This window comes from Calliopsis andreniformis, chromosome 4, assembly GCF_051401765.1.
Source record: "Calliopsis andreniformis isolate RMS-2024a chromosome 4, iyCalAndr_principal, whole genome shotgun sequence".
NCBI lineage: Eukaryota > Metazoa > Arthropoda > Insecta > Hymenoptera > Andrenidae > Calliopsis > Calliopsis andreniformis.
Window position 1 is genome coordinate 778,566 of NC_135065.1, and position 25,158 is coordinate 803,723.

Consider the following 25,158-nt stretch of genomic DNA (forward strand, 5'->3'; position numbering starts at 1 on the left):
ATTCGCGCGATTAAAAGAAAAGACACAAGCATACCGTTGAATAGAAAGCGTATTTTTTTTACATAACTAGAAGCGACGCAAAAACACAATACTCTACACAAATTTTTTTCTAACGAGTACCGTCTAAAAAACTCTCAAAATTACATTTTGGTCAAAAAAAGAAAATAGAAACGTACTCCTTGTAATGGTATTGCAGCATGGAAGAAAATGGTTAAGAAATGATTGACGGAGAATATCTTCTATTATCTTCTTTTATTTTTCTTGCAAATAATCGATCGAAGAGGGCTGATAGTTCTCCCCTTTGTGAAGGGTCTCTGTGTTGCCGTTTTTCTTGGGGCTGAACTTTCGAACTTCTGTTTTTTATATTAGTTACACATGGTACCAACATGTATCATAGCACCAGATGTATTAACTTTTCATTAAGTCGTGCATTTTTATCGTATGATTTGTTTTAAGCGATAAAAAAAGAAACTTGAGAAAACTAATTTCCTTTCTCTCTGCCCCTCCCTTTTCTGGCTGTTCCTATTGAAATCATAGAGAATCAGATATTGAAAGGATTTTTACAGTGTTTTACAACTTTGCGAAAACGGCATAAATAACGATTTGCAATAATAGTTTGAAACATAGTTTTTAATGAGGAATAATGTTAGCTTATATTCACGTGAAATTGGACATAAACACACAGTACTACTTATACTTCATTGCATTACTCTTTATGAATCAAGTAGACTAATATACTTCATTAATTATTTAGACTAATTATTAAACCTAGGATTGTGATCACCCATCAATGTCAGCCACTACCTAAACAACATTCCCTTTTTTCCGATTTTCCCCTTTTTGTCTTTGATATACGAACGAAACAGAAATATATAATATGTACGTATGTATACAAAATTTACTTTTGTTGCCTCAATTCAAAAACAAAACTCTCAATAAGGTGCCTCGGATAAAGTGACATCCCTTTAAGAATTCTTTAAATTTAAAACAGATAAAACGAAATCTACGTGAATTTTGCCGTTTAAGTAAATTAATAACCATAATACAGAATAATAATAAACCGTAATAATTGTAGATAATAATAGGTAATAATGTAGTAGTAAGCTGGCAGCAGCAGTTAGAACCAAATTGTATTCTTCAATTAAAACTCTCACTAAAGATGTGACAATCTGACATGGCACTGGCATTCAATTTCTCGAAACATTCGTACACGCGGCACGCAATTCGAAATTTCTTTTGTTATTTATTTTTCCTTTTTCCGGAAATTTCGTCATCTGCCCATTCTACATTCTCATATATTATATCATGTACAAATCAGTTTTTCCTTTCATTCTTTCTCCTTGTATCTATATTCCGATTTTGTATCCCGCTTTTTATATTTTTAAATGCACACTCTTTCTTCCTTTCTTCCTTTCTTCCTTCCATCCTTCCATCCTTCCATCCTCTTCCGTCCTTCCTTCCTTCCTTCCTTTCTTTCTTTCACACTCTCGCACACATACATATACACTTTCCTTTTCTCTCTTTCATTCCACGGTCATCTCGCATTCAACCGTTTCGCCCCTCGACGTGCAATCAGCTGCCAGATAATTTATCTCATTTTTCTCCGTTTTTTATATTCTGTTTTGTTTATATAGTTATATAACCATTTTCCCAACGACTACGCACTAAATAGTTCAAATTTTTTGCACTTTTTCACCAACAACAACTGGATTATTGCGTCGTATTTCTTGAGCCCCCATTTCTCTATAATCAAACTTGCAATCGTGCTTGTCACTGTATCGATGCATAGAGCAGAACAGTCCTCCACAACGGCACTCGAATCCTGAAATAGTAAATGAAATATATCTGAATGAGAATGAATTAAATACAACATATGATTTAAACCATAATCCACTTACCAGTTAAACCAACTTTTTTACGGCACACCGCGCAACGGTTTTTCTTCTTCTTAGATTCTTTATCAGTCTCTTTACCATCAAAGCAGTCATCAGCATCTCCACTACTCACAGAACCTTCTGCTGCTGCTCCACTACTTGCGCCTACTTCACTTTCTTGATCTTCCCTGCTAATCTGGTGTGCAACAGAAAAAAAGTAACAAAAAAGCATACAAATTATTTTGATATAAAAACATTTAATCTTTTATATTTTTTACAAAACAATAATAAATATCAATTATCTTTTTACTGGAATGTAATATGTGACTAAAATATACAAAAACGAAAAGAGAACTGTTAAGTATAAATGTCAGTAAAACTTACTTCTTTGGGATTGGGCAAATCTGTTGTTGGTTGAGGTATAGTAGGAATGGTAGGTTGAGCTGTAGTTCCTGTAGCTGCTGGACTACCAAAACTGCTCTGCAATGTGCCAGCATTACCAGAGACAGTCTGTGAAGTTGGTACAGTGGCAGCTGATACAGGAGGTTGCTGTTTCTTTTTCAGATTTTCTTTGTAACAAAGGGAACAAAGGCCATCCGTAGCTGGTGAGCCATAAAATCCACAACCGCTGCGACACAAAGCTTGCATAGGATTAGATTCTCTTTCCATTTCTTCTATTGTAACCCAATACAACTTCGTTGATTCAGCAAATCCTTGTATTTATTCTACTTGCAATTATTCAAGAAGTACCAAGTAGTTGTAGTCAACTAAACGGGAGACAACTAAGCGTCCGTTGCCACAGCTTATTCTCCACTTGCTCGTTCACGACCGCGTGTCACCATATATTCACCTATTAAAATCAATTACTTTTTATATTAATCTTTCCAACATCTAAAAATAAATTCATTTGCATATTAATTCAAATATGAAATTAACACTTTGTACATCGCACACTTTTCCATTGAAGTTATTCCTATTACATCTACTTTCTTTCCTCCTTTGATAAATTTAAGTAAATAAATTAAATGAGCATGAGATAATTTACAACTTTCTATTAATTGAAATGAATTTTATAGATTAATAAATGAAAATAAGATAGTGTAACGTAACAGTGACTCAACTAAAAACACAATAAAGGTACTTGCTGAAACAAAGCACTCGTTATTGTCATAGCATCTTTCAACATTACGAAAGTTAAAAAATTTAATTTTAGTAGATACTATGCATTCTTTATTTTCTTTTTATGGAATACGACTCATCTCTAAATATTTAACTATAGACATAATTTCTTTAACAACATAAAAAGATGATAAAAATATAAAGACCATTACACACAACGAATAATCATAACATTTTAAAAACAAAAAGCCAACTACGTCCACAGATTTTTATCAGAAAAAAGATATACGAATTTTCATAAGAAATTTCACTCGCACAGATGCACGTATGCGTACGATTCTTCAATACGGAATTAGAAATCGTCTGTAGCAGCAGCAACAACGATGATATCGCGAGACAAGGGCCGTTCCCCTCGTATAGAACTGCTTCAAGGGCAAATAAAACTTGGAAATTGGGAACGAGGAGACATGAGAAAAACGGTTGATGGAAAACGAAAGAGAAAGAAAAGGACCATGTAAAATGGTACGTAAGAATTTCAAAAAAGATAGATGCGACGATCCAATTTTTCTCCGTTTTGTACAACGGAGACCGTTCCAGGATCTCGATAGAGGAGACGTGATAGGGAAATGTGATATATTACTCACTTTCCAACACGCAGTCGTGTCACAACCAACGCACAACATGGAGTAAGAGGAATTCGTTCGAGGCATTTAAGTGAGCTCTCCGTGTCTCTCGTTTCTTTATCTCGACGTTAGACGACGTGCCATCGATAGTCGTACGCACCAACCGCCACTTGGTTAGAGTTTCTTCCTCGAACCCGTACCGCGTAAATCTCGGCGCAATTCTCGTTGTGATCACCTAAATGCGCGCGTTTGCTTTGTCTCTCGATGCTCTCCGTGGCAAGCTAAAACGAAACGTTACCAAATAGCTCTTCCCTTCTCTCTCACTCCCTTTCTCTCTCTTCTCTCTCTCTCTCGCCCCCCTCTCTCTCTCTCTCTATCTATCTCTCTTTCTCGTACATTCGCTCTTTATACGTTCAACTTCGCGCTCGATATTACTCCAATCCGAAGAACCTGCAAGGACGAAGAAAAAACGATAGCAACGATAGAAACAATAGCGACAGCAACGTCGACGATGACGACGATGACGACGACGACGATGACTGCGAAGACGAAGATGAAGAAGAGGAGGAAGACAACGACCAAATGTTCTCATGATGGCGATCCTATACAGACGTACCGAGTAGACCTTTGGGCGGATATACACAACCGCGACGCGCGCTGCTGACGAGGTTAGAACAGGAGTGGATAAAGTTTGCTTCCCAATTACTGCGACTAACAGATTATTTCGAATCTTGAACCTGTCCAAGCAATATCAAATAACATTTTACACTTGTGAAAATAAAGAAATGTCGTTACTCCAAATAAAAGTACAAATAACAGTAAATATGTTTTTCGTCGTTTTTTTCTATTCGAGCACTTTGATAGTTAATATAGAATTGTGAAAGATTGAAAATTGACACAAAACGTATGTACGTATGTAATACATTAGTACGGCATTATTAGGGAGTATTACATGACGATATGCTTTTATCATAGCTTCCAAATGAACTGCTAGATGTCGTAGCGCAATCTCTCATGTGGCGACCTCCTCTACAAGTACGATTCATCGATGGTATGAAGGAATTTTAAATTGTGTATTTGCAAAAATTTAAATTTTATAGATAGTTATAGAACAAATACACATTAACATTGGAATTTGAAGTGAAAAATATTTTATTGACAGTTTTTCAAAATTAGATAAAACGAAATTAGAATAATGTTGTATATACGTACGTATCAAATAAAATTGTATTATAAGTAGAGAAATATGTATGTCCATACATATATTCATTTATTATTACATGTGTGCTTTAACCAATTGCAATTCAAACTTTGGGTGGTATAGATAAAGAAAATGTTTTACATCCAGCATCGGAATCAAGGGCTAAATTTTGTTCTATTTTAGCTGTTTTATTTATACGTATCTTTAAAACAAAACTAAACAAATATTATAAATTACACGATGGAGAACTTAATCTTATAGTGAATAATTTTACGGTGAACTTTAACGCCATTTTTCTAGCCGGTGTCGAATGTGGCATTCATTTTAGTCATTAGTCATTAGAATATATTTTTTTGATAAACATACTTTTTTGAGTTGTATCACTTTTAACGTGAATCTACGATATGTGTTTTATTGGAAAGCGTTTCTCAAAAGTATAATAAGTATACCATAAACAAATTCTATAAAAATAGTTATCCTGAAAACTTTTCTGAAGAAAATCATTAACAAACAAATGCTTGTTGCTTAAGTTGAAAATAATAAAGTCTAAAGCAAAGAAAAAAAACATGTTTAAAAACTATCAATTTTTAAATCTTTTGATTACACGTTGATTATTGCTTATGGCTCAACACTTTTTCCACTACAGACAACTATTATCGATTACTCAAAAATTATCGACGAGAAACTTTTATTTCGACCGCTTATAACAGTTATAGATGACGAAAATACAAATCGGGTGCTCATAAAAATTACCAATGAGAGAAATTCATTTCGATTGTTTGCCAGTCGCAATAGTTATCGATTAATGAAATACATGAAATAAATTTCCCTCGTCAATAATGGTCATTCGTAATGAAAACAAATTTCGGTCATTTATAATCATTATTTGTAATTAGAGACATTTTAGTTAAGAAAATAATTGGGTGATTATTTACAAAAGAGTCAACTTCGCCGATTTTGATGATCGTGAAATATATTGTCAAGGTCAACATTCTGAACACCTTTTTTCCTGTAGATATACTTAACTGCTGCTCGACTATAATATGCAGGTGTGTTCAACATTGCATGTCATATTTTTAAGATTTGGGACAAGTGCTTAACACTAAGCCATGTGTAGGATGATGCATAGAAATGAAATATAAAATTCCGTTGAATACGGAAATGATATAAGATAGATAACCCCAAATTTCGCCATGCTAATACTTAAAACGTTGTATAACATTTCTAAACATATAGGTAGTGAACTTATTGAATGTTTCATAAAGCTTAGTATCTTATCTAACACCTACAATAGATTACTATCCATAAAAAGGATTTGTAATTATAGTTTAGAACAAAATACAAAAAGCTACATATCGTAGTGGAAAGGGTTGCCAACTTGGTCTAAGAAAATTCTTTTTTACAATTTACTAGTCAAATTAAAAGGATTATTTGCTCTAGTACCAAATTTGCGTACAAAACAAGACCAGTCTTACTACAACAAAAAGCTTCGTGTAAAGTCATCTTAAACCCCTTAAGCAATTATGTCGTGTTTTACAAAAATGTTTCTTATTCATCAGCTTCTTGTAAGTTTTGGTTGAAATACTGTTAAACAAAGCTCATTCTCTATGCAAATCTTACACTAGTATTATTTTGCGATTTTCATTATGAGTTACTGAAGTTTTCATGGGTGACAAATTTGAGAGCACTGGCGAAATTGGGATCACTTACCCTATAAGATTCTGTGGAATACAAAAATGAAATATAAAACATCTCTTCAGTGATCGAAATTACAACGACAGAAATGAACTATCTCAACCCTCCTAATTTAAATTTCACTTGAACTACCGAGACTATAAAAAGTATAAAGTATATGTAGTAAAGACTATAAAAACACCAGCCAATGTTAACCACGCACTCTGGATCTAACCATACGCCACTCAGTCTTAACGACGTACTCAACAAAGACTTTTTGCAAATACGAACGGGTTGTGGATTTCTTCAATATTTTTTTTTTGTTCATTCATTAAATAATACACATATCTTCCCATTAGAAAACCATAAAGACAAAAAATTTAAATTCATATTTACTCAGATAGAAATTTAAATAATTTTTTAATATAGTGCTATTGTAAACAAAAACTTGCATTACTAAATAACCAATTGTAGATATTCAAAGCTGCTGCTCGAAACGCTTCAATAGAAATGTATAAAAATAAAGAAAGGAAATGAAAAAAATAGCAGCATTTACTATAAACGTACACATGCTTGATAAAATCACACTGTAGTGAAATAGCCAAAAACCGAAATGAACGGAATTTAAATCCGTTAGGTTCGTTGAAAAATATGTCAACAGGGTGGCAACTGATAATATCAGTCAAATAAAACTTAAATTATATGACGAATAAAATGAAATTTACAAAGTAATCGAAACAGAAAACATAATAATCTTATAAAAAGTAACTATAAAATATCGGTGTTATATGAGTTCAGAAAATGTGTTAGAATCCACGTGTTTCAAGTATGAAATTATACATATATCTACTATAATAATTACTACTGTTCGTATATATAAATCGTAATTTCGAACATTCTTTCTTGCACTTGTGTTAATAAAAATATATTTCGTCAATGTAGGTAAATAAAATATAAATAAATAAATTTTATTAATGTTTAAAAATATATATGTACATATATAAACTATGTCAATTATCAGATAGAGATTATTTCTTCTACGATAGACTATGATAAATAAGTTTTTGAAGACTCATTCAATGAGACATGGAAACCTATCTTGTTATTGACGTACAATTGCGAATGCTCTTGAGCTCTAATATTAGTCACTCGTCAGATCGCGATCGTGCAATAAACATGTAACCAACAGCTACCCGTGTATCAAAATTAATAATACAATCACGTGACGTAAAAACTATTCGCCATTGCAGCAAACATAAATTTCAATCTTAACGAACGCAACACTTTACAGGTCAGAATAAATGAAATATACACCATCTACAAATTTAACCAACACCTACAATGATTATTATTTAGGTTTTTAATATTTAGTGTTGAAATTTTAGTATTTAAGTTTTCATTTAAAAACCTATACTTGCTTAGTTTCTGAGTTCTATAACTCCAATGAAAAAATGAAGGTATAATTTCGTGAAATGTATTAATGTTCTTCAAACTCTAAAGATTTTCAAGTCAGGGTTGTCAACTATTTAAAGTAGATTTACTTGAATGACCCACAAAAATTAATTTCCGTAAACTACATGATAAAAAATTGTCTAATAACATTTCCGAATGTTCTCGTATTTATTGAACATGATGTCACTTACTGCTTCCTCTAAATTTTAAAGAGAAATTTACAAAGATGCAGTTATGTATGTACATAGTTGTTAAATCACGCGATATACAAACATTTAACAAAATTATAAATAATAATCTGTAGCAAAATATTACCATGCTTTAAAAAGAAAAAACAAAAGAAAAAAGTTGGAATACTTGTTTTAATAAATATTTTAATATGTAATTATATTCTGCAACATATTCCTCGCGGAACATGAAATTCTAACTCATCTAAATGCTAACTATTTATAGCGTCTTCAAGCATAAAATACTACTTTACATTATAACGCACAGAAATATTTGTCACGATACACGCGTCTAGTGATCAGTGCTGACGATACTTGTATATCTATTCAGTTAAAAGTAAAAGGTTAACTGACCATTTAATTTACGTAACTAAATCAAGAAGACATACTTGAGAACGGAAAGTAACTAAAACTAGTAGAACATGGTGAATGAAAGACCAAAATTAAGCATCAATGCAGATCAACTGTTGACTTCAACAACGACTCTTAATGCAGCAGTTTCAGTGTTGACTCATTCCGCGCGTGGATAACAATGACACGTTCGCGCTTTCCGTTTACTACTTATCTGGTTGTTTTTGTTGGAACAGGGAAACTATGCCTACTATTTGCCTTTATATTCGCACGAGACGCTTTCTTTTTGCGGTTGCATGTCAAACTGCGAAGATGAAACATTCAGTTGCTGACACGAAAACAGTCACGTACTCAATTATGTAGAGCTATCGTCTACATACAAATGTACACCAGTGTACTTTTTACAGAACTGATACAAAAAAATTTCATGTAGTAACAATTATATATAGATGGAATTATATCAACTATTTTTACACAATACTGAAACAGTTTTATTAGCTACTTTTATATTAATAATTTAGTTTTAACATATTAAAAATGTAAATCACAAAAATGTAAACATTGTTAAAAATAAGAATAACACGTATGTAATATTGGAAAATAAAAACACATTTTACATTACATTTTGACAATACATAATATTAATTGCAGTATGGAACACATGTACTGTAAACGTGGCTCTGACTTTACTTCTTGACACAAAGTGTTATAGAATCAAGAATCAACGAAGAAAAAGATATCGTAACTAATAAAAAAATGTAAAAACTTAGAAATTCATGAAAATAAATGTATAAAAAACAGAAGAAAAAAAGCTAAATACTTATGTTAGTGTTCCTGGAAATAACTATGTCGATAAGGTAGTTGACCCAATACTCAGTCAGTACTCAGTAGTCGACCACTTCAAATAAATGTGTAATAAGTTATTAGACTGCGAATTTTTATGTATTTATTAAAATTTGAAACGTGTGAAAAATTACAAAATACATGTATTATTCAAAAGTTTAGTAAATATGAAAAATAGAAGGCAAATAGTAACATTTAAACAATGAGAGGAACTTGTATTCAGATTTCATTCTCTTAACTGTGTTTATAAAAATATGAAATTGCATAAAATTCCGCAGTCTAGTGATAACATAGCATTATGTGAACTTTCTCAAACTGATCCCACAATAAGTTTAGACATCTCATTATTTCAGACAATAAATAAATAAACAAGTTTTCTAAAAACAATATTTATTGAGGTGATTGACTACTGAGTACTAATCGAATATCAACTTAACGACCTTAGATATATGTACACGCCGTTTCATATTTATAACCCACCTACAAATCAGCATTTATTTCTGGTCAAAGTAAGAAAATTGTTACAAAGGGCCTAGCTGAATAAGGAGGTCAAAAGTGCCCCCAAACCAAATTCGATTTGCGATGGGCCATTCAATAGCTTATCACAAAAAACTAGTTTATGCAATTTTCAACCCTCTACCTCAAACTGGAGGGTAGTAATGGGGGTAAATAGCAAATCACGTTTTTTGGAAATTACTCGTATCCTATTGAATAAAAAATTCGATAAAAAATCAGAGATATTTCAGACACCAAGATACATGTTATAGAATTTTTTGAGATTTTTAAATCGATAATTAAAGCCCTGAGAAATAAAAAACGGAAAAAATGCCAAAACGCGGATTTCGCATTGAAGCAATCTCAGAACTACAATCATATTTTTACAGTAAATACATATTATTGTTACTAGTATCTCTGATTTTTTTTCAGATTTTTCAGTTTGATGCGCTATAGTCAAAAAAATCGATATTGTCGTCGTTTCTGTCGCATCAGAATAACATATACGTCGAATTTTCGTACGTTCTTTAAAAGACAAGTGTTTTGATCAATGTTCAAAGCTTTTACACTTAGGAAAATAACATAACAATTAGAGAAAGTAAATAAACTCATTCAATGAAAACTGCCGTGCTAGTTATGTTTCGAAGTGTCGATACGTTTCCAACAACGGCAATAGCGCAGCGACAAAGCGTCTACCTGCTAAACAGTTGCATACTTTTTAGGCATAGGTTCGGCACCCTCTTTGGGCTCATCATTTTTTATATTCATTATTATATATTCTTTTAATTCCTAATCATCTCATAATGATCAACATTTACTTTTATATGTTTTTTGAGAACATTTCAAAATGTTCACCTATAATACTGTTTCCACAAATAAGTAACGAACAATCAAACATGTACTTCAAAATGTAATTATTGTAACAAATTGTTATTAATTAATAAATTGTTGATTATTATTAGATGATTATGATGAACCTATGCCTAAAGGGTATGCAACGGTTTAGCAGGTAGACGCTTTGTCGCTGCGCCATTGACGTTGTTGGAAACGTAGTATCGACACTTCGAAACATAACTAGCACGGCAGTTTTCATTGAACGAGTTTATTTACTTTGTGTAATTGTTATGTTATTTTCCTGAGTGTAAAAGCTTTGAACATTGAACAAAACACCTGTCTTTTAAATATCGGTTTTTGATTTTTTCTACTATGGCACACCAAACCGAAAAATCTGAAAAAATCAGAGATACTAGTAACAACAATATGTATTTACTATAAAAATATGATTCTAGTTCTGAGATTGCTTCAATGCGAAATCTGCGTTTTTTGGCATTTTTTCCCGTTTTTTATTTCTCACGGCTTCAATTATGGATTGAAAAATCTCAAAAAATTCTACATGTATCTTGGTGTGTGAAATATCTGTGATTTTTTATCGAATTTTTTATTCAATAGGGTACAAGTAATTTCCAAAAAACGCGATTTTCTATTTACCCCCATTACTACCCTCCAGTTTGAGGTAGAGGGTTGAAAATTGCATAAACTAGTTTTTTGTGATAAGCTATCGAATGGCCCATCGCAAATCAAATTTGGTTTGGAGGCACTTTTGACCTCCTTATTCAGCTAGGCCCTTTAAGTCAGGATGATAAAAAATCTAAAGAGAAAGATATTTTATTGAAACATTAAAGAATATAAAAATTTGTCTAACAAATTCTGCAAATCGACCATTTTAGGTCCGTTTGCGTTTATAATATAGGTTTAAAAGAGTGTGATTGCATGTTGCTAGGATTGTTATATATACTAAGATTGCACATGTGCATTTCATTCACGAACGGATGCATTCCAGAAACAACAAGAAACAATAACAGTTTTGATCCAGGCACCGTCAGCCGAGAGTTAGGCCCGCTGCAGACGAAGGTTTTTTTTACCGCCGCGGCAATTCGCCGCCGTGCATTGTAGCAACAAGGACAATACCCAGTTTTCAATTGTGGAAAACAAGGCAAGGTATATGAACGCAACAACCAGGCGGCAAGTTGTAGCTGCAAATTCACGCAAAGCGGTGAAACAGGATTTACATTCTTTTGAAAATACGCAAACGTATTGCCAAGTGGTCGCGTTCGTATGTCTTTCCTTGTTTTCGACAATTGAAAATTGGTAATTCTCCGCGGCAAGTCGCCGCAGCGACAAAAGAACGCTTACTGCAGTGAGCCTTAAGATGCCACGCAGTACATCCAACTCAGACGAATCTGGCTGCATCGATACACTCTCGATCTGTTTCTTACAAGAGAGCTATTAAATAAGTGGGAGAGAGATAAACAATGTCGATACGACCAGAATCGTTTGAGTTGGCCGTACCTCACCTAGTGATATTGAAAAGGGCAAAATTTTGGCTTTTAGAGAAGGTCTTAACATAAATGAAATTTCAAGAAAAATCGATTGTAGCTATCGTGTTATTCAAAACTTTATAGATAATCCAGTTATATCTGAAAATTAAGCAACGAGGACGCTATAGGAAACTAATTTCGCGGGATTGGAAGAATAACTTTACGGGCTGCTAGTACTTCTACACTGAGCTGTGATAAATTAGCAACTGTGCTGCAAACGAATGTGTCTAAAACAACAATTTGGAGAACTTCTCAACGTGATCCAAACATTTGTAGAGTAAAGATGAACTTGGCTCCAAGATTTTTAAGCCGTCATATTGAAGCCCGCTTGCGATTCGCATAACAAAATATGGCAACAGATTGGACCACAGTAAGTTATATTGTATTGAATTTCCGTTTCTCTTTTAATAAATTTGTAACTTATACAGGGTGTCCCACCTAACTCTGGCCACGATTCTTCAGGCTTTTTCGATAATTTTAGACAAAATATTTCCAACAAAAGTTAATCAGCTGAATAATTTCCAAGAAATGTTTTTTTCTAAGAAAATACCGAAATGACCTTGAAATGATAAACATTAACGGCCATTTTTTCAGCTGAAGGTTTACTACTTTAAGCGTGCAATTAATTATTATGAATTCAAGATCATGTAAAGGGTATGATATAGTAGATTATTGAATTCGTCTTGACAACAGTTACAATAATATGGAATCAAAAATATATAATACCATTTAAAAAAAAATCAAGGTCAACTCAGTCCTTTCTTGGAAATTTTTAATACCATAATCTATAGCCCATTTGAAGCTGTCTAACTTATGCTGGAAACCTATGTTTCTAAAATTATTGGAAGAGCCTGAAAAATCGTGGCCACAGTTACGTGGGACACCCTGTATAGGTTAATTGTATCTGACGAGAAGTGCAATTTATATTTTATTTATATTATATAATTTATATTTATATTTCTCAAGAAGAAATTTCGACAATGAATCCGTAATGTTATGGGGAGCATTTTCTGCCGGAGGATGCCTAAATTTATAATTTACGTCAAGGATGAACAGTAGCGACATTGAAAATCCTTGAAAATAGTCTATTCCCATTTTTAACAGAATATCCTGAACAAAAATACGTTTTTCAACAAGATAATGCCTAAATCCACATTAACCGACAAACTATAGAGTAATTTAAAACCTATTTAGTTGAAGTTATGGGTCGTCCACCTTGTTTTTCAGATATCAACCCTATAGAAAACATTCGGGAAATTCTTGTCAGGCAAGTTTATACAGAATATCGCTTATATGATTTTTTTGATGGCGTTTTAATAAAAAAATCTTTTTCATTGGATTTCTCATCATTCTGATTTAAATTCGTAACAATATTCTTACTGTGGCTAGAAATGAATGCTTATTTCTTGGTGGGTTATAAATATGAAAAAGAATGTTCTTTTACTACGTTCTTTCTGTTAGTATCATTAATTTAAACGATGTAATCACGTTAAAAAACAATGTATTCGCTATTTAAAAAAGTACTTTCTTTTTCTTCAGTTTAAATGTATTTTTTCATTAAAAGAATTGACATCTCTTGCTAAGTGATCGCCTACTGGAACAACTATCTTAGATGTAACAAATTTTATTTCTTTGAATAAATTTATCAAACTATAACGATAACGTATAAAATTAATTTGGAAAATAAAATATAGAAAACGATCTAAAGATATATGTGTGAAGAAAATTGTATTACTAATCACGGATACAAAACGTGTTTGCAGCAACCATGTACGTAAAAGATTGTAAGAGGCGTTGAGTATATTTCCAATGAGAGGCCAATGAAGTCAACATTAGAGTACAGATATATATCTGTACAAAATAAAAGAAAATAAAATAAAAGAGATGGAGCTATATGCTTCTCATATACATATCTCCATCCTTCCGTCTTGGCTTCAACACGTTCCGATGTCCCATACAGTCTTATACGGTAATTATTTAAAAGCAGACGATTTTGATAATTCTGAAATATGTTATAGAGGACGAGATTTTGAACAACTTTTTTTGTTCATATAATCGTCGCTTGGCCTTAGTTACCGAGATATTTGTAAAAAGTTATTGCTACTATTTTACATTGAATTTATAGGGTGTCCTACGGAAAAAGGCTCGCCTCTTTAACATTAAGTTTTAATTTTAGTTTTGGGTGGTGCGAGGTAGAAATATTAACTCGCGGATGGCGGACTCATATGCATTGACAGCGAACGGCGGATCATTTTGTCCCGGCGTACAGTGAGGCTAAACGCGAATGTAATTAATAATAATTCACACGTTAGTCACTTTCTATTGCTTGAGATTTACGTGGTTTACATTCCTAAATCTCTATAGATCTCGGAACGAAATGTCATTTACCTATGAAATTTATTTAAATAGATTAAAATATACATTAAAGTTTGTAATCATTACCGACTTTCGTAACTGTACTAAACGGTTGAAGTTTTACGTTTCAGTAAATAATGATATTAACTATTACATTGTTTTGCTTTTCATGGATTTTGTATAGGAGAGTACCTTCTTTTGTTTAGTAATAAAAAATTTAATATATTTAATGATCTTTATAACTGACGTATTCAAAGTTAGCTAATTTTTTACTTCCTGTTTTTCAATTTTTGGAATAAAAGTAAACAGATCCGCATAGATCCGTCAAATTTCTTCTTTCATTTTGTAAATTAGATTCTATTTTTTAAACCTTGTAAAAAATGGCTACACACTTCTGCCAAGTGTTATTTAATTAATCATTGAAGTTCGTGGATAATTTACGATCTCTTATAAAGAGGGCTTAAGATTTTTGTAACATATCATTTTCATCGAAAAGAGTAAAAAAATGTTTAACGAACCTACATAGGTCCTAAAATAAATAATTGCGGCGTAGTTGATGATTTTGAAAATTCAAACATACAATAATTTTCAGTAATAGGTATGATTAAAATAATATTAATGTTTCCATTGTATACGTAACATGTAAAGTAACATAATATAATGTAAAATCAGAAGTTTACTACCGCCACATTTTGACTAATATAATTAAAAAATATTAAAGTAAACATTAACTTATTAAAAAAAGGTGGTACAACAATCTTTCTTTATGTTAGCATTTTACAGGGTGAACCTCAGGTTTTCACAACCCTAAATTCAATTTTCGCAAAAATACTTTTACAATAGCAATTAAATGCAAAAATGATAATTTTTTGAAAATGATATATAATTTAAATGGCTATAAAAAGTTGAACAAACTTTTTTCGCAATTGAAACTATCTTGTATTCAAAAAAGAAAGTATTTCCTTTACAACGACCCTAAAAAGGTTAATATAACAAACCACATTTAGCAAATAGGATTTTTTATTAGTTAGATTCGCGTTTGAACCCACTGTGTGGCGTTCACTGACCAAGGATTAAGAGCGTGGTTAATACTGTGTGGAAAACATCATGTTGATGTGTACCAACGTTTGGACATTCTGCCAATTCGAAGGATTCCTTCAGATCCGCAGAATGTATAATAAAGTATACAACATTGTCCAGGCAATCCAATACCCTGTAAATCTATTAATCTAAGCTGGTCCAGTGAACAAAGGTAACCTAAACCTAACTATTTTACATTCTGATTGTTCCACATTTCAATGTAAAATAATTGGATTTAATTTACCTCTATCCACAGGGTCAACTTAGACTCACTAGGTTCTTAGGTGTTGGGTTGCCTACGGGTTTTTTTTTTTCTTTTTTTGACTTGTCCGCTGGTTCAACTCATTCCACTAAGTAAAGGTTTCGAAAACAATGTTGGAGCTCGATAGTGATAGCTAAATAGTTCACCCCTTATAATACATATCGGTTGACAATCCTGTGCTCTGTATAAACAAAATTCAATGTAGTAATAACAACAATTTTTTGCAAACATCTTGGAAACTAAGGCCGAACGGCAGTTAATTGTATGGGAAAAAGTTGTTCAGAATGTCAATCTTGCAACATATTTAAAAATCACAGAAATCGTTAGAACCATCTGCTTTCTAAATAATTACCTTATGTATTATAGAAAATTCGATAATGAAAACCCTTGACAGTTTTACACGCAAGTGGAATAGCTCAAGAGCGCCGTATTACCAAGCGATAGTAAGATTTCTTAAAAGTGTCATCATGCGATATCAGAGCGATTCACCCGCCGCTAAATTGTGCATGCAGCCATTTTATGACATCGCAGGCAGCAGAAAAAAGAGAAGTCTAGCTAGCACGCTCTAATCTACATCGACACAAGCGTCAACCTTCTAATCATTTCTATCGCGAACACACACTAACAATAAGTGATACATGAGCCGCTCATTTGCCAATTCAAAACAAACATATTTATATGTATTTTAAAGATAAAAAGTTAAGCTTCAACCAAGTATGTTAGCACTAGAAAAACTATTAAAAATTCAAAAAGTGCAGTTAATCACTTTAGCCTATGAACAGCTCATATATGTATACATATGAATGTAAAAGAAAAACGAACTGAAAAAGAAACTATCCTAGAACAAAATCTATTGAAATGATCCAGCAATGAACTCGTGAGTATATTTTCTATCTTCTTCTATCGACCTGTCTTTGACTTCATCTCATGAATACGCCCCCTGCTTTGTCGAGTTACAATCGCTGTTTTTTGAAATATTTCGAAATTGAACTAAACAAATGAAAATAAACGACCAAATAAGCTCATTTTTGCAGAATACGCGTTGTAGGTTTGAAAGCACTAACGGAACCTATTTTTTAATGCTAGATTGAAGCCATATCAAATCGATTCAAATACAAACAAAGGATAATCTCCCAAAACCAAATTCTAGTTACGGTGCGATATTCGATAATTTATGATGAAAAACAATTCATGCCAATTCTTGACCGTGTATCTCAACTAAGAGGTAGTAAAAGACACAAATAGAAAATCACGTTTTTGCTCAATTTCTTCTAACTTATTGCATGACAAATTTTGATAAAAATTAGAGGCATTTCAGGTATATTGCAGGTATATTCAGATATACTGCAGAACCTTTTTACATTTTAATTAATAATCCAAATCATCAAAGATAAATATGCAGAAAATGCTGAAAAACCGTCCATTTGGAATGAAAGTTGTCGCAGAACTATATTTATATTTTTACATTAAGTAAACATCGCCATTATTATGATCCTCAATTTTTTAGATTTGGTGTACCGCGCCGCAGTTAAAAACAAATTAAAAATCGCTGCTATTTATATATCTGACAAAGTAACATACATGAATGTATCGAAATTTCGTACATTCTTCCTGAAATAAACGTTTAATGCAATTTTCAACAATATATTATTTAGTAGGACAGCATAGAAATTAAACAAACAATAAGAACCCAACAATGACAACAACTATGTATGCAATGTTAACGTTTTTGCGCACGATGGTGCAGCGATAACATTAACTGCTAAATTGCTGTAACCATCTTAAACGTAGTTTGGAACCCTTGTCGGAGACATTTTCGAATATTAATTATGCATGTGTACATATGTATGCAGAATGTCCCAGTTTGTTTCCGCATATTCTATAAGCAAAATTAAGAAAAAAATGTTATACACATATAAGCTTTTAAGTGCTTTATTAAGGGTCCAGACTCCTTGTGACGTGAGCTGTGTGCGTGCACTAATACAAGCAAAGGAAGTCATACACGTATACGCGATGAGCGAGAGAGACAAACGGTTTCGCAAATTACGCTTTACGTATCGACACTTGCATAAATGAATTTTCCGCAAGTACAGAACCTATGAGTAGACTTCACCACAGGTTGGTCTGATCCGTTTAAACTCCAATAAACACTATACGTCGAGAAAAATGTAAAATTACAATCTGTGAGCATGAAACAGACGCTTTTGTAAACAAGCATGATGGCTGTCGAAGTGACATTTCTGCAAATATCTCACGATTTAATGGTTTTTTCATTCATAGCACACCAAACCACCCTTCCTTGAATTAGCACAATATCGTGGAAATACGATTTTCCTCAATTTAACGCTTCTTGAAGGCGTAAAGCATAATATGCGTTGTGCACACGTTTTGACAGAAAAATAGTACAACAATTTGCCGTTAGAAGCGTTGAAGGTACATCTTAACAACCAATTTGGTCATATTACCATCAGCATCGATGAAAATACAGATCAGTTGGTAAATGTAATCTAGGATTTGACAACTGAATGACGTATTCATCAAATACGTGAATACAGACGCAAAAAAGGCTCAGTTGCCAAAACGTATTGAAAGTTTGGTCACGCTGTTGCCACATATATGTATGTACATATTACAATTCTGCCCATCAGGAAAACTCGAGCGAATCCAGCTTTAGCCAAGATTCCGATTCTTATTAATAAGGGAACATCGCAAGGTGAAAATCCCCGATTTTGATGAAACTTTGCAGGATTGTAGAATAGCCGAAAATATTCGACACGTATTTTTTATGTATTTTCGGTTCTAACTTATGTAAAGGGAGCGAAAACCACCCCTAAAGTTAGGTGTGGAAAACATATTCCGTTTAATATCCCGAAAATTAGTGCGTGTAGCAAAATGCTATAAATGGGGCGATTGTGTATTTTTGACGAATCCACCTATGTGAACAGTTTTTAAAAATATCAATTTATTTAAAAAATATATTAAAATATAGAATATTGTCGTTGTTTTTACTGACTACTCACTGATCGATCGTTTTACAAATTTGTATGCAAATACTATGAACCAAAACACAAAATACGGCTAAAATAGAATTTTGAATTTTTACGTTATAAATAAAATAATAACATTCGTTGTTAGACTACATTTTGTGCGAAATTCCGCCCTGAAACAAGTGGTTTTACAAAAAACGTATATCCCTATAATGTTTTTGTCATTATATTATGATACATGTTGTTTATCGTTCACTAAATGTATAAATAATAGCATTACTAATGAATACTCGCAACGTCTTACACTCGTTGTCAACAGTACGAGAAGTTCAGTGTGAGTAACTCTTGCATCGATGAAAATGTAGCAAGTGAAGATGGTTTACAAATCATTATCCTTCAATAGTTATTATTTACTATATACAAACAATTGGAATTGTTTCATAAATTGTAATTTAATCCACAAATTTTACATAAAAGTATCTTAGCTGAATGAGAATTAGGCATTCACTCATAATCTGCAGGTGCCAGGTTCGAATCTCTTGGTAGCTTTTTTCTTTTCAAATTTTATTTTAAATAATTCTAATTTTCGTATACCTTTTCACAGATTACAATTAGACTACTCAACTCAATTCACCAATTTATTATTGGTACCAATTTTATTAGTTCGAAGGCCATTTACTACTATATATGTTATGAGTAAAAGCATTATTCAAATTTGGATCCGATCGGATCCAAAAAATTGTAAATAGAGTCAATATTATACAAAACATTATAAGGACATATGTCTTTCGTAAAGTCACTCGTTTCAGGGCCCAATTTCACAAAGTTGTAGTCAAATTGTAGTCTAACTAGGAATGTTATTATTTTATTTATAACGCAAAAATTCAAAATCCTATTTTAACCGTATTTTGTGTTTTGGTCGGGGGGGGGGGGGGGGGGGGGGGGGGCATTTTTAAACAAATAAAAAGAAATTAAAACATACAACTTCGTCTCTTTATTTCTAAATTTAACCCTTAAATGCGCAACATCTCCAATTTAAACAAAAAATCATATACATTATTTAGACGCTAAAAATAATTGGCGTTCATAATTGGTTTAAAGCTTCTATTAGAAGTTTAAACTGATTAATTTTAATAAGGTACTTTTAGTCTACAATTCATTTTGCATTAATCTTTTGATTTTAGAAGGCATTTTATAGACGATTCATATGTGCAACAATTTACATTAATGGGTTAAAAAGTATGAATGTATGAATGAATGAATGAATAGTATGAATTTAATGAATTATTTATTCTATATATAAAAGTTTTACGATTTAACGCATTAGTATATATGTGCCCATAATTATGAAAGTGGTCTAAGTCGTATATTTCTTATTTTGGGATATTGAAAGGATTACATTTGAATAAATTAGAAAATATTTCTATATTATGTAATATTGTAATTTAGAATTTTATTAGTCTTGATGAATGAAAATTTATTATGAATGTGAAATTTTGTGCGAATCTCATGCGAAAATGTTGTTTTTAAAGTTTGAATTGACTTGGACCACTTCCATAATTATGGGCACATATGTATTGTTTCATTCCCGATACTCGTTCTTTCTCGCTCGCACCGTCCGCTTCTATATTCCGCATGAAGCAAAATATCGGCTCAAGACGTATTTAGTAGAGATTTACTGATGGATAAAATTGTAATTGATGTGGCAACAGCGTGACAATTTCCTACGATGCGGCTTGACAATTATACCTTCGCACTTCTCATTTGTAATTCAACAAGATAACGCTAGATGTCACATTATCAAATGTCTCATGTACAAATTATATGTTTTCACTAATGTCCGTTTCTTCGCAACAGCGCTTCGATCGAGTCAGAGTAGGCTCTGAAGGAGTCTGCCGCCTTCAAAACATTGTAACAAAAATACGAAATAACAATTGACTGTTTTTGTAATGGATTTGCATAGAAATTGATTACAGGTTCACATTATAATTACATTTGAAAATGTATTCCGTTATTATGAATAACGGCATGAAAAAGAAACAATTGCATTTTGAATTTTTTCTTCATTTTCTGTAATTGCAGCAAATATATCGCAAATCCGTAGTATTAACTCAAAGCGTATTAACTTTTAATACATTTATTAACGAAAACTTCTACTTCTTTTTAGATGCCAATCGTGTATTCGTAATAACAGACGATATTTTGAAATGAAATTATAATGTAAACCAGCAATCTATTTCGATGCGAATTCATCAAGGAAGAAGTCAGTTGTTACTTCGTATTTTTATTATAACTGTTAAAATTTATATTTATATAACAGTTTTTTCTTAATTTTGCTTAGAGAATATGCTGGAAGAGTTATGCGAAAAAACTGGAACACCCTGTATATAGTGAACTACTTTTGTTTATTAATTAATAGATAAAAAAATTCCAAGATTGTAATCAGAACTTGAAGACTTGGAATTTCGTTCTGGCTTCCAATAGTGAAAGACATATTATAAACCCGAGTATCTATGTTATCAACAACAAATACCTGATCTCGAATTGTACATCGACTTTTCACATGTAAAAAAAAAAGAATATGTTGTAAATTACAGAATACATCACAATTGATAATAAAATAAATTAAAAAAGCGAATTAGACTTCGAAATTATTAGAGTGAGTAGATCATGGCAAACTGTATATATTTTGAATTCATTTTTGGCATTAAATTAATAAACAAATATATCGTACAAGTATTACAAAACTAACACAACTTAAAAAAATATATTTATCAGGGGAACCGAAAAATTGTTTATAAACTTATAAACAAATTATTTACTAATTTTATAACAATAGCAAAAAATATAAACTCTAAGAAACACTCATCAAAAGTTATTTTTTAGACTTAACTATTCTTAACCCTTGAAATCCAGCTTTTTTGAGTTATGATGGTTTTGATGTTCTCAATCACATAAAACTGAATTATTTTGAATTTTAACACTTTAGATGTTTTGTTATATTTGTGTTAATAATAACCTAAGAACACATTTTAATTTTGAGTTTTTACTGTTAATTTTAAGAACTTCCGGAAATAATGTGAGTACATTCTATTTTCTTCTTTTCTTCGCTTTTTTCTTGTGTCTATATTCGATCTGAAGATTAAATTCATTTGCATTATTAGCAGCATTACGTGTAGTTTCAAACGACTTATATTCGGAGTAATTCGAACAATTACTTGGTTTTAGTTTAGTTATACGCATGACAGTAGGTCGCTCGGAATTACATACATGACATTGTATGAAAACTTTTCTCAGAGATTTCAGTGTAATATGTGAATCATTGAAATGTTTAACAGTGCTTCCAAAATTAGTTTCCAACATTGTATCAGCTCCTCTTATCGGATTTTTCGAATTTTTTTTTTCGTAACATTGTCAAATTTTTCGTGCATTTACAGGAAAAGAAAATATTTGTATTCAGATATTTCTGATAAATAGTCGAGAAGAAAATAAGCTTAATGTGGTTTGTAGAATAGGATACAATAAAATGTGGTACTACTTTCTCTTCCTTCAAATACTGAGAAGAAAAAATCATACTAATTGATCAAAAGTGACATAACTCAAAATGAAATAAAATCATTCTTCAATAGTGACATACATGTGTAGGTAATTCGAAGTGTATCGCGTTCGTCTTTATCTTGATCCGGAAATCCGATACAAATCGGAATATAAGAATTCTTTTTTCACTGTTTGCTCAACAAATCCCACGTTTTATTAAGATAAATGATACAAGTCAAAATAATTCAATTTTAAACTTGTGTAGTACATACGTTTGTTATATAATTCACATTACAATTCAAAATGTCACTTTTAGATGGTAATATATTCTTGTTTTAAACATTAAGACTGACATAAGTGCCACCTGACGGATAAAATTTGAAGTTTAATTCATAAAATTTTTACCACGAATAGAGATATCTGTATCCTATTATTTCCTAATTCTTACTAAAAAACTGTATTCTTTGAGTTGTGTTACTTTTGTAGTACATGTGCGATATGTATAATATAATGGTGTTAAATTGTAGATAATAGATTATTTACTATACAAACTGTTTAACAAACATTGTTCAAACTAACAAATGTTTCAAAAACATTCTAATCTTAAATATACATATTAATCATTTTGCATATACCACTTTCTATACCACCGTTTTTGCAATGTCCTATCAATCGGGGTTGCACTTATAATATAAAGTAATATTATGCAATTAGGCGCCTTAAGCTCAAGCTGGAACCTCATATTTTATTAGGCAATGTTTGAAAACCTAATCCCTTACGAATAACAATGTAAAAAAAAAGCTTAGTGTAGGAAAATTCTTTAAAATGTATCTCGTTGCTGCAGCCTCTTGATACGACAGACATGTTTATCTTAACTGGGCAATTTAGTTACTATTTTTTAAAAATTTTAAATTGAATAAATTAATTTTGATATGAAATTATATTTTGATATATATATATATATATATTTCATAGCATATATGTACACAACAATGTTGTCTTTATGCTATTAAAATGAGATTTTATGAAAATGTTAACTTACATTTTGAATAAACTTAAAAAAAATATGTATGATTTTGATTAACTGAAATAAACTTATTCAGACCTTGTAAAGATATTGTGCCTGGAGTCTCCAAAAGTATAAATACGGCCCTGCTATCAATTAAGATAGTGTGTAATACATAAATGGTGTTGTTTGTTTCATTTCTATGCCATGCTGTTTTAATGAATGTAAAAACACTGAAAATCACATAAAACACTTATTTAAGTTACTTAGATACAAAAAAAGTGACAGTTTTTAATCATTTGAATTATGGCAGATCCAACCAAAAAATCTAAAAAGACAGAAAATCATAGTAACAATATGAAAAATCTGAAAAGGTTCTACAATATAATCTCGATACCTGAAATGCCTCTAATTTCTTCCGAAATTTCTCATGCAATAAGTTGAAATTGGGCAAAAATGTGATTTTCTGTTTATGTTCTTTCTTCTTCCCAAGTTGAGATACGTGGTTGTAACTTGGTATAAATTGGTTTTTTGTTATAACCTATCGAATTGTACATCATGTGTCAAATTTGGTTTAGAGATATTTGTTAGCCCCTTTTCCAACCAACGGCACTGGAAAATTTGAGTAAGAAAACGATTTATTTCGAAAAGATAGTAAATTCCATATAAACAGTTCTTCCATGTTTAATTCTTCTAAACGTAAATATTTTAGCCGTTTACATCTCGTTAGAAGAAAAAAATGTCATTAGAATTAAGATTGATAAAATTTTATTATGTTCTAATATTTGTATGCACATTCAATCCAAACACATAGGAAGTGGTTTCATAATTAAATAACAGTTTAAAAGCTTATTCAGTCTTTTAGATTTTCAAGACGCCGTGTAGATACGACAGAGCCATCACTAGCTCAGGCCGCACACAACGAAGACTAAAGAGGAGGGGGTTTAAGAACTGTGCGATGCGGGTGCACAGAAGGGGATACGAAAAGTACGGGGTAAGGGAAGGGAATAGGGAGGATAAACGCGTAAATGTGCATTTGCGCTTGAATCATATCGGCGCTGCCGTCGTGCGGACACAGTATACACACACGCCGTCAGAATGTGAAGAAACAGGACAGACAGTAGAGAAGACATGGCTTCCATCCTTGAGAGTATACGTACTTAGAAATTGCGTCTTATTCATTTTGCCTCTGCACAACGTATACTCTACAATAACGCGAACATTTTTTTCTCAAGAAACACAGCGAGGAATCAGAAAAGAAAGGTCGAAAACGAAAGGAAGACGGAAGAAAAGGACGGCTAAAAAGTTGAAAGAAAGCCTTCAGTCGAGGAGAAAGGCATTAAATTAGACGTATAATCATATACACAATTTCATGAGTATTCGATAAAAATAGTTGTCGTAAGATCGAGCGGGTTGAGCGATTGCGACACTTACCAAGAGCTGTTGCGGTGTAGCAGGGCGCAATATGTCAGCTGACTTGACGTGTGACCGATCGTAATCTTGCACCAGTATCCGACATAATTCTCAGCAAAACATCGAGATTCGTCCGTTACAAATCCAGTTAATTCCAGTTTCTGCTACCGTAACCCGCACTCTCACAAAACACAGATATTGGTTATCTGGTAAACCAAGTCCTCGCACGAAACTTTCAATTATGAGATAGACGATCAACGCTGTAGACACGGGAACAAATA

At 32.0% G+C, this 25,158-nt stretch overlaps 1 protein-coding gene across 2 annotated transcripts; it reads right to left on the reverse strand.

Annotated features, from left to right (window-relative positions):
• Positions 1-235: 235 nt before the first annotated feature.
• Drn (zinc finger AN1-type doctor no) lies at positions 236-25,124 on the reverse strand. Of its 2 annotated transcripts, XM_076376742.1 has the most exons (5): positions 24,899-25,124; positions 3,638-3,897; positions 2,259-2,724; positions 1,899-2,070; positions 236-1,822 (listed from the first exon to the last, which is right to left on the reverse strand). In XM_076376742.1, the coding sequence occupies exons 3-5, from the start codon at positions 2,541-2,543 to the stop codon at positions 1,674-1,676; spliced, it is 606 nt and encodes a 201-aa protein (XP_076232857.1). In that variant the 5' UTR covers positions 2,544-2,724; positions 3,638-3,897; positions 24,899-25,124; the 3' UTR covers positions 236-1,673. The 2 variants fall into 2 exon arrangements, with proteins under 2 accessions (XP_076232857.1, XP_076232856.1); XM_076376741.1 differs by lacking the exon at positions 3,638-3,897.
• Between the last annotated feature and the right edge of the window lie 34 nt (positions 25,125-25,158).

Coding starts and splice junctions, on each gene's coding strand:
- Drn (XM_076376741.1), bottom strand. CDS start 2,543: ATGGAAAGAGAATCTAATCCTATGCAAGCTTTGTGTCGCAGCGGTTGT. Junction 2,071..2,258: donor ATTTGCCCAATCCCAAAGAA/GTAAGTTTTACT, acceptor GTTGCACACCAG/ATTAGCAGGGAAGATCAAGA. Junction 1,823..1,898: donor TAAAAAAGTTGGTTTAACTG/GTAAGTGGATTA, acceptor TTACTATTTCAG/GATTCGAGTGCCGTTGTGGA.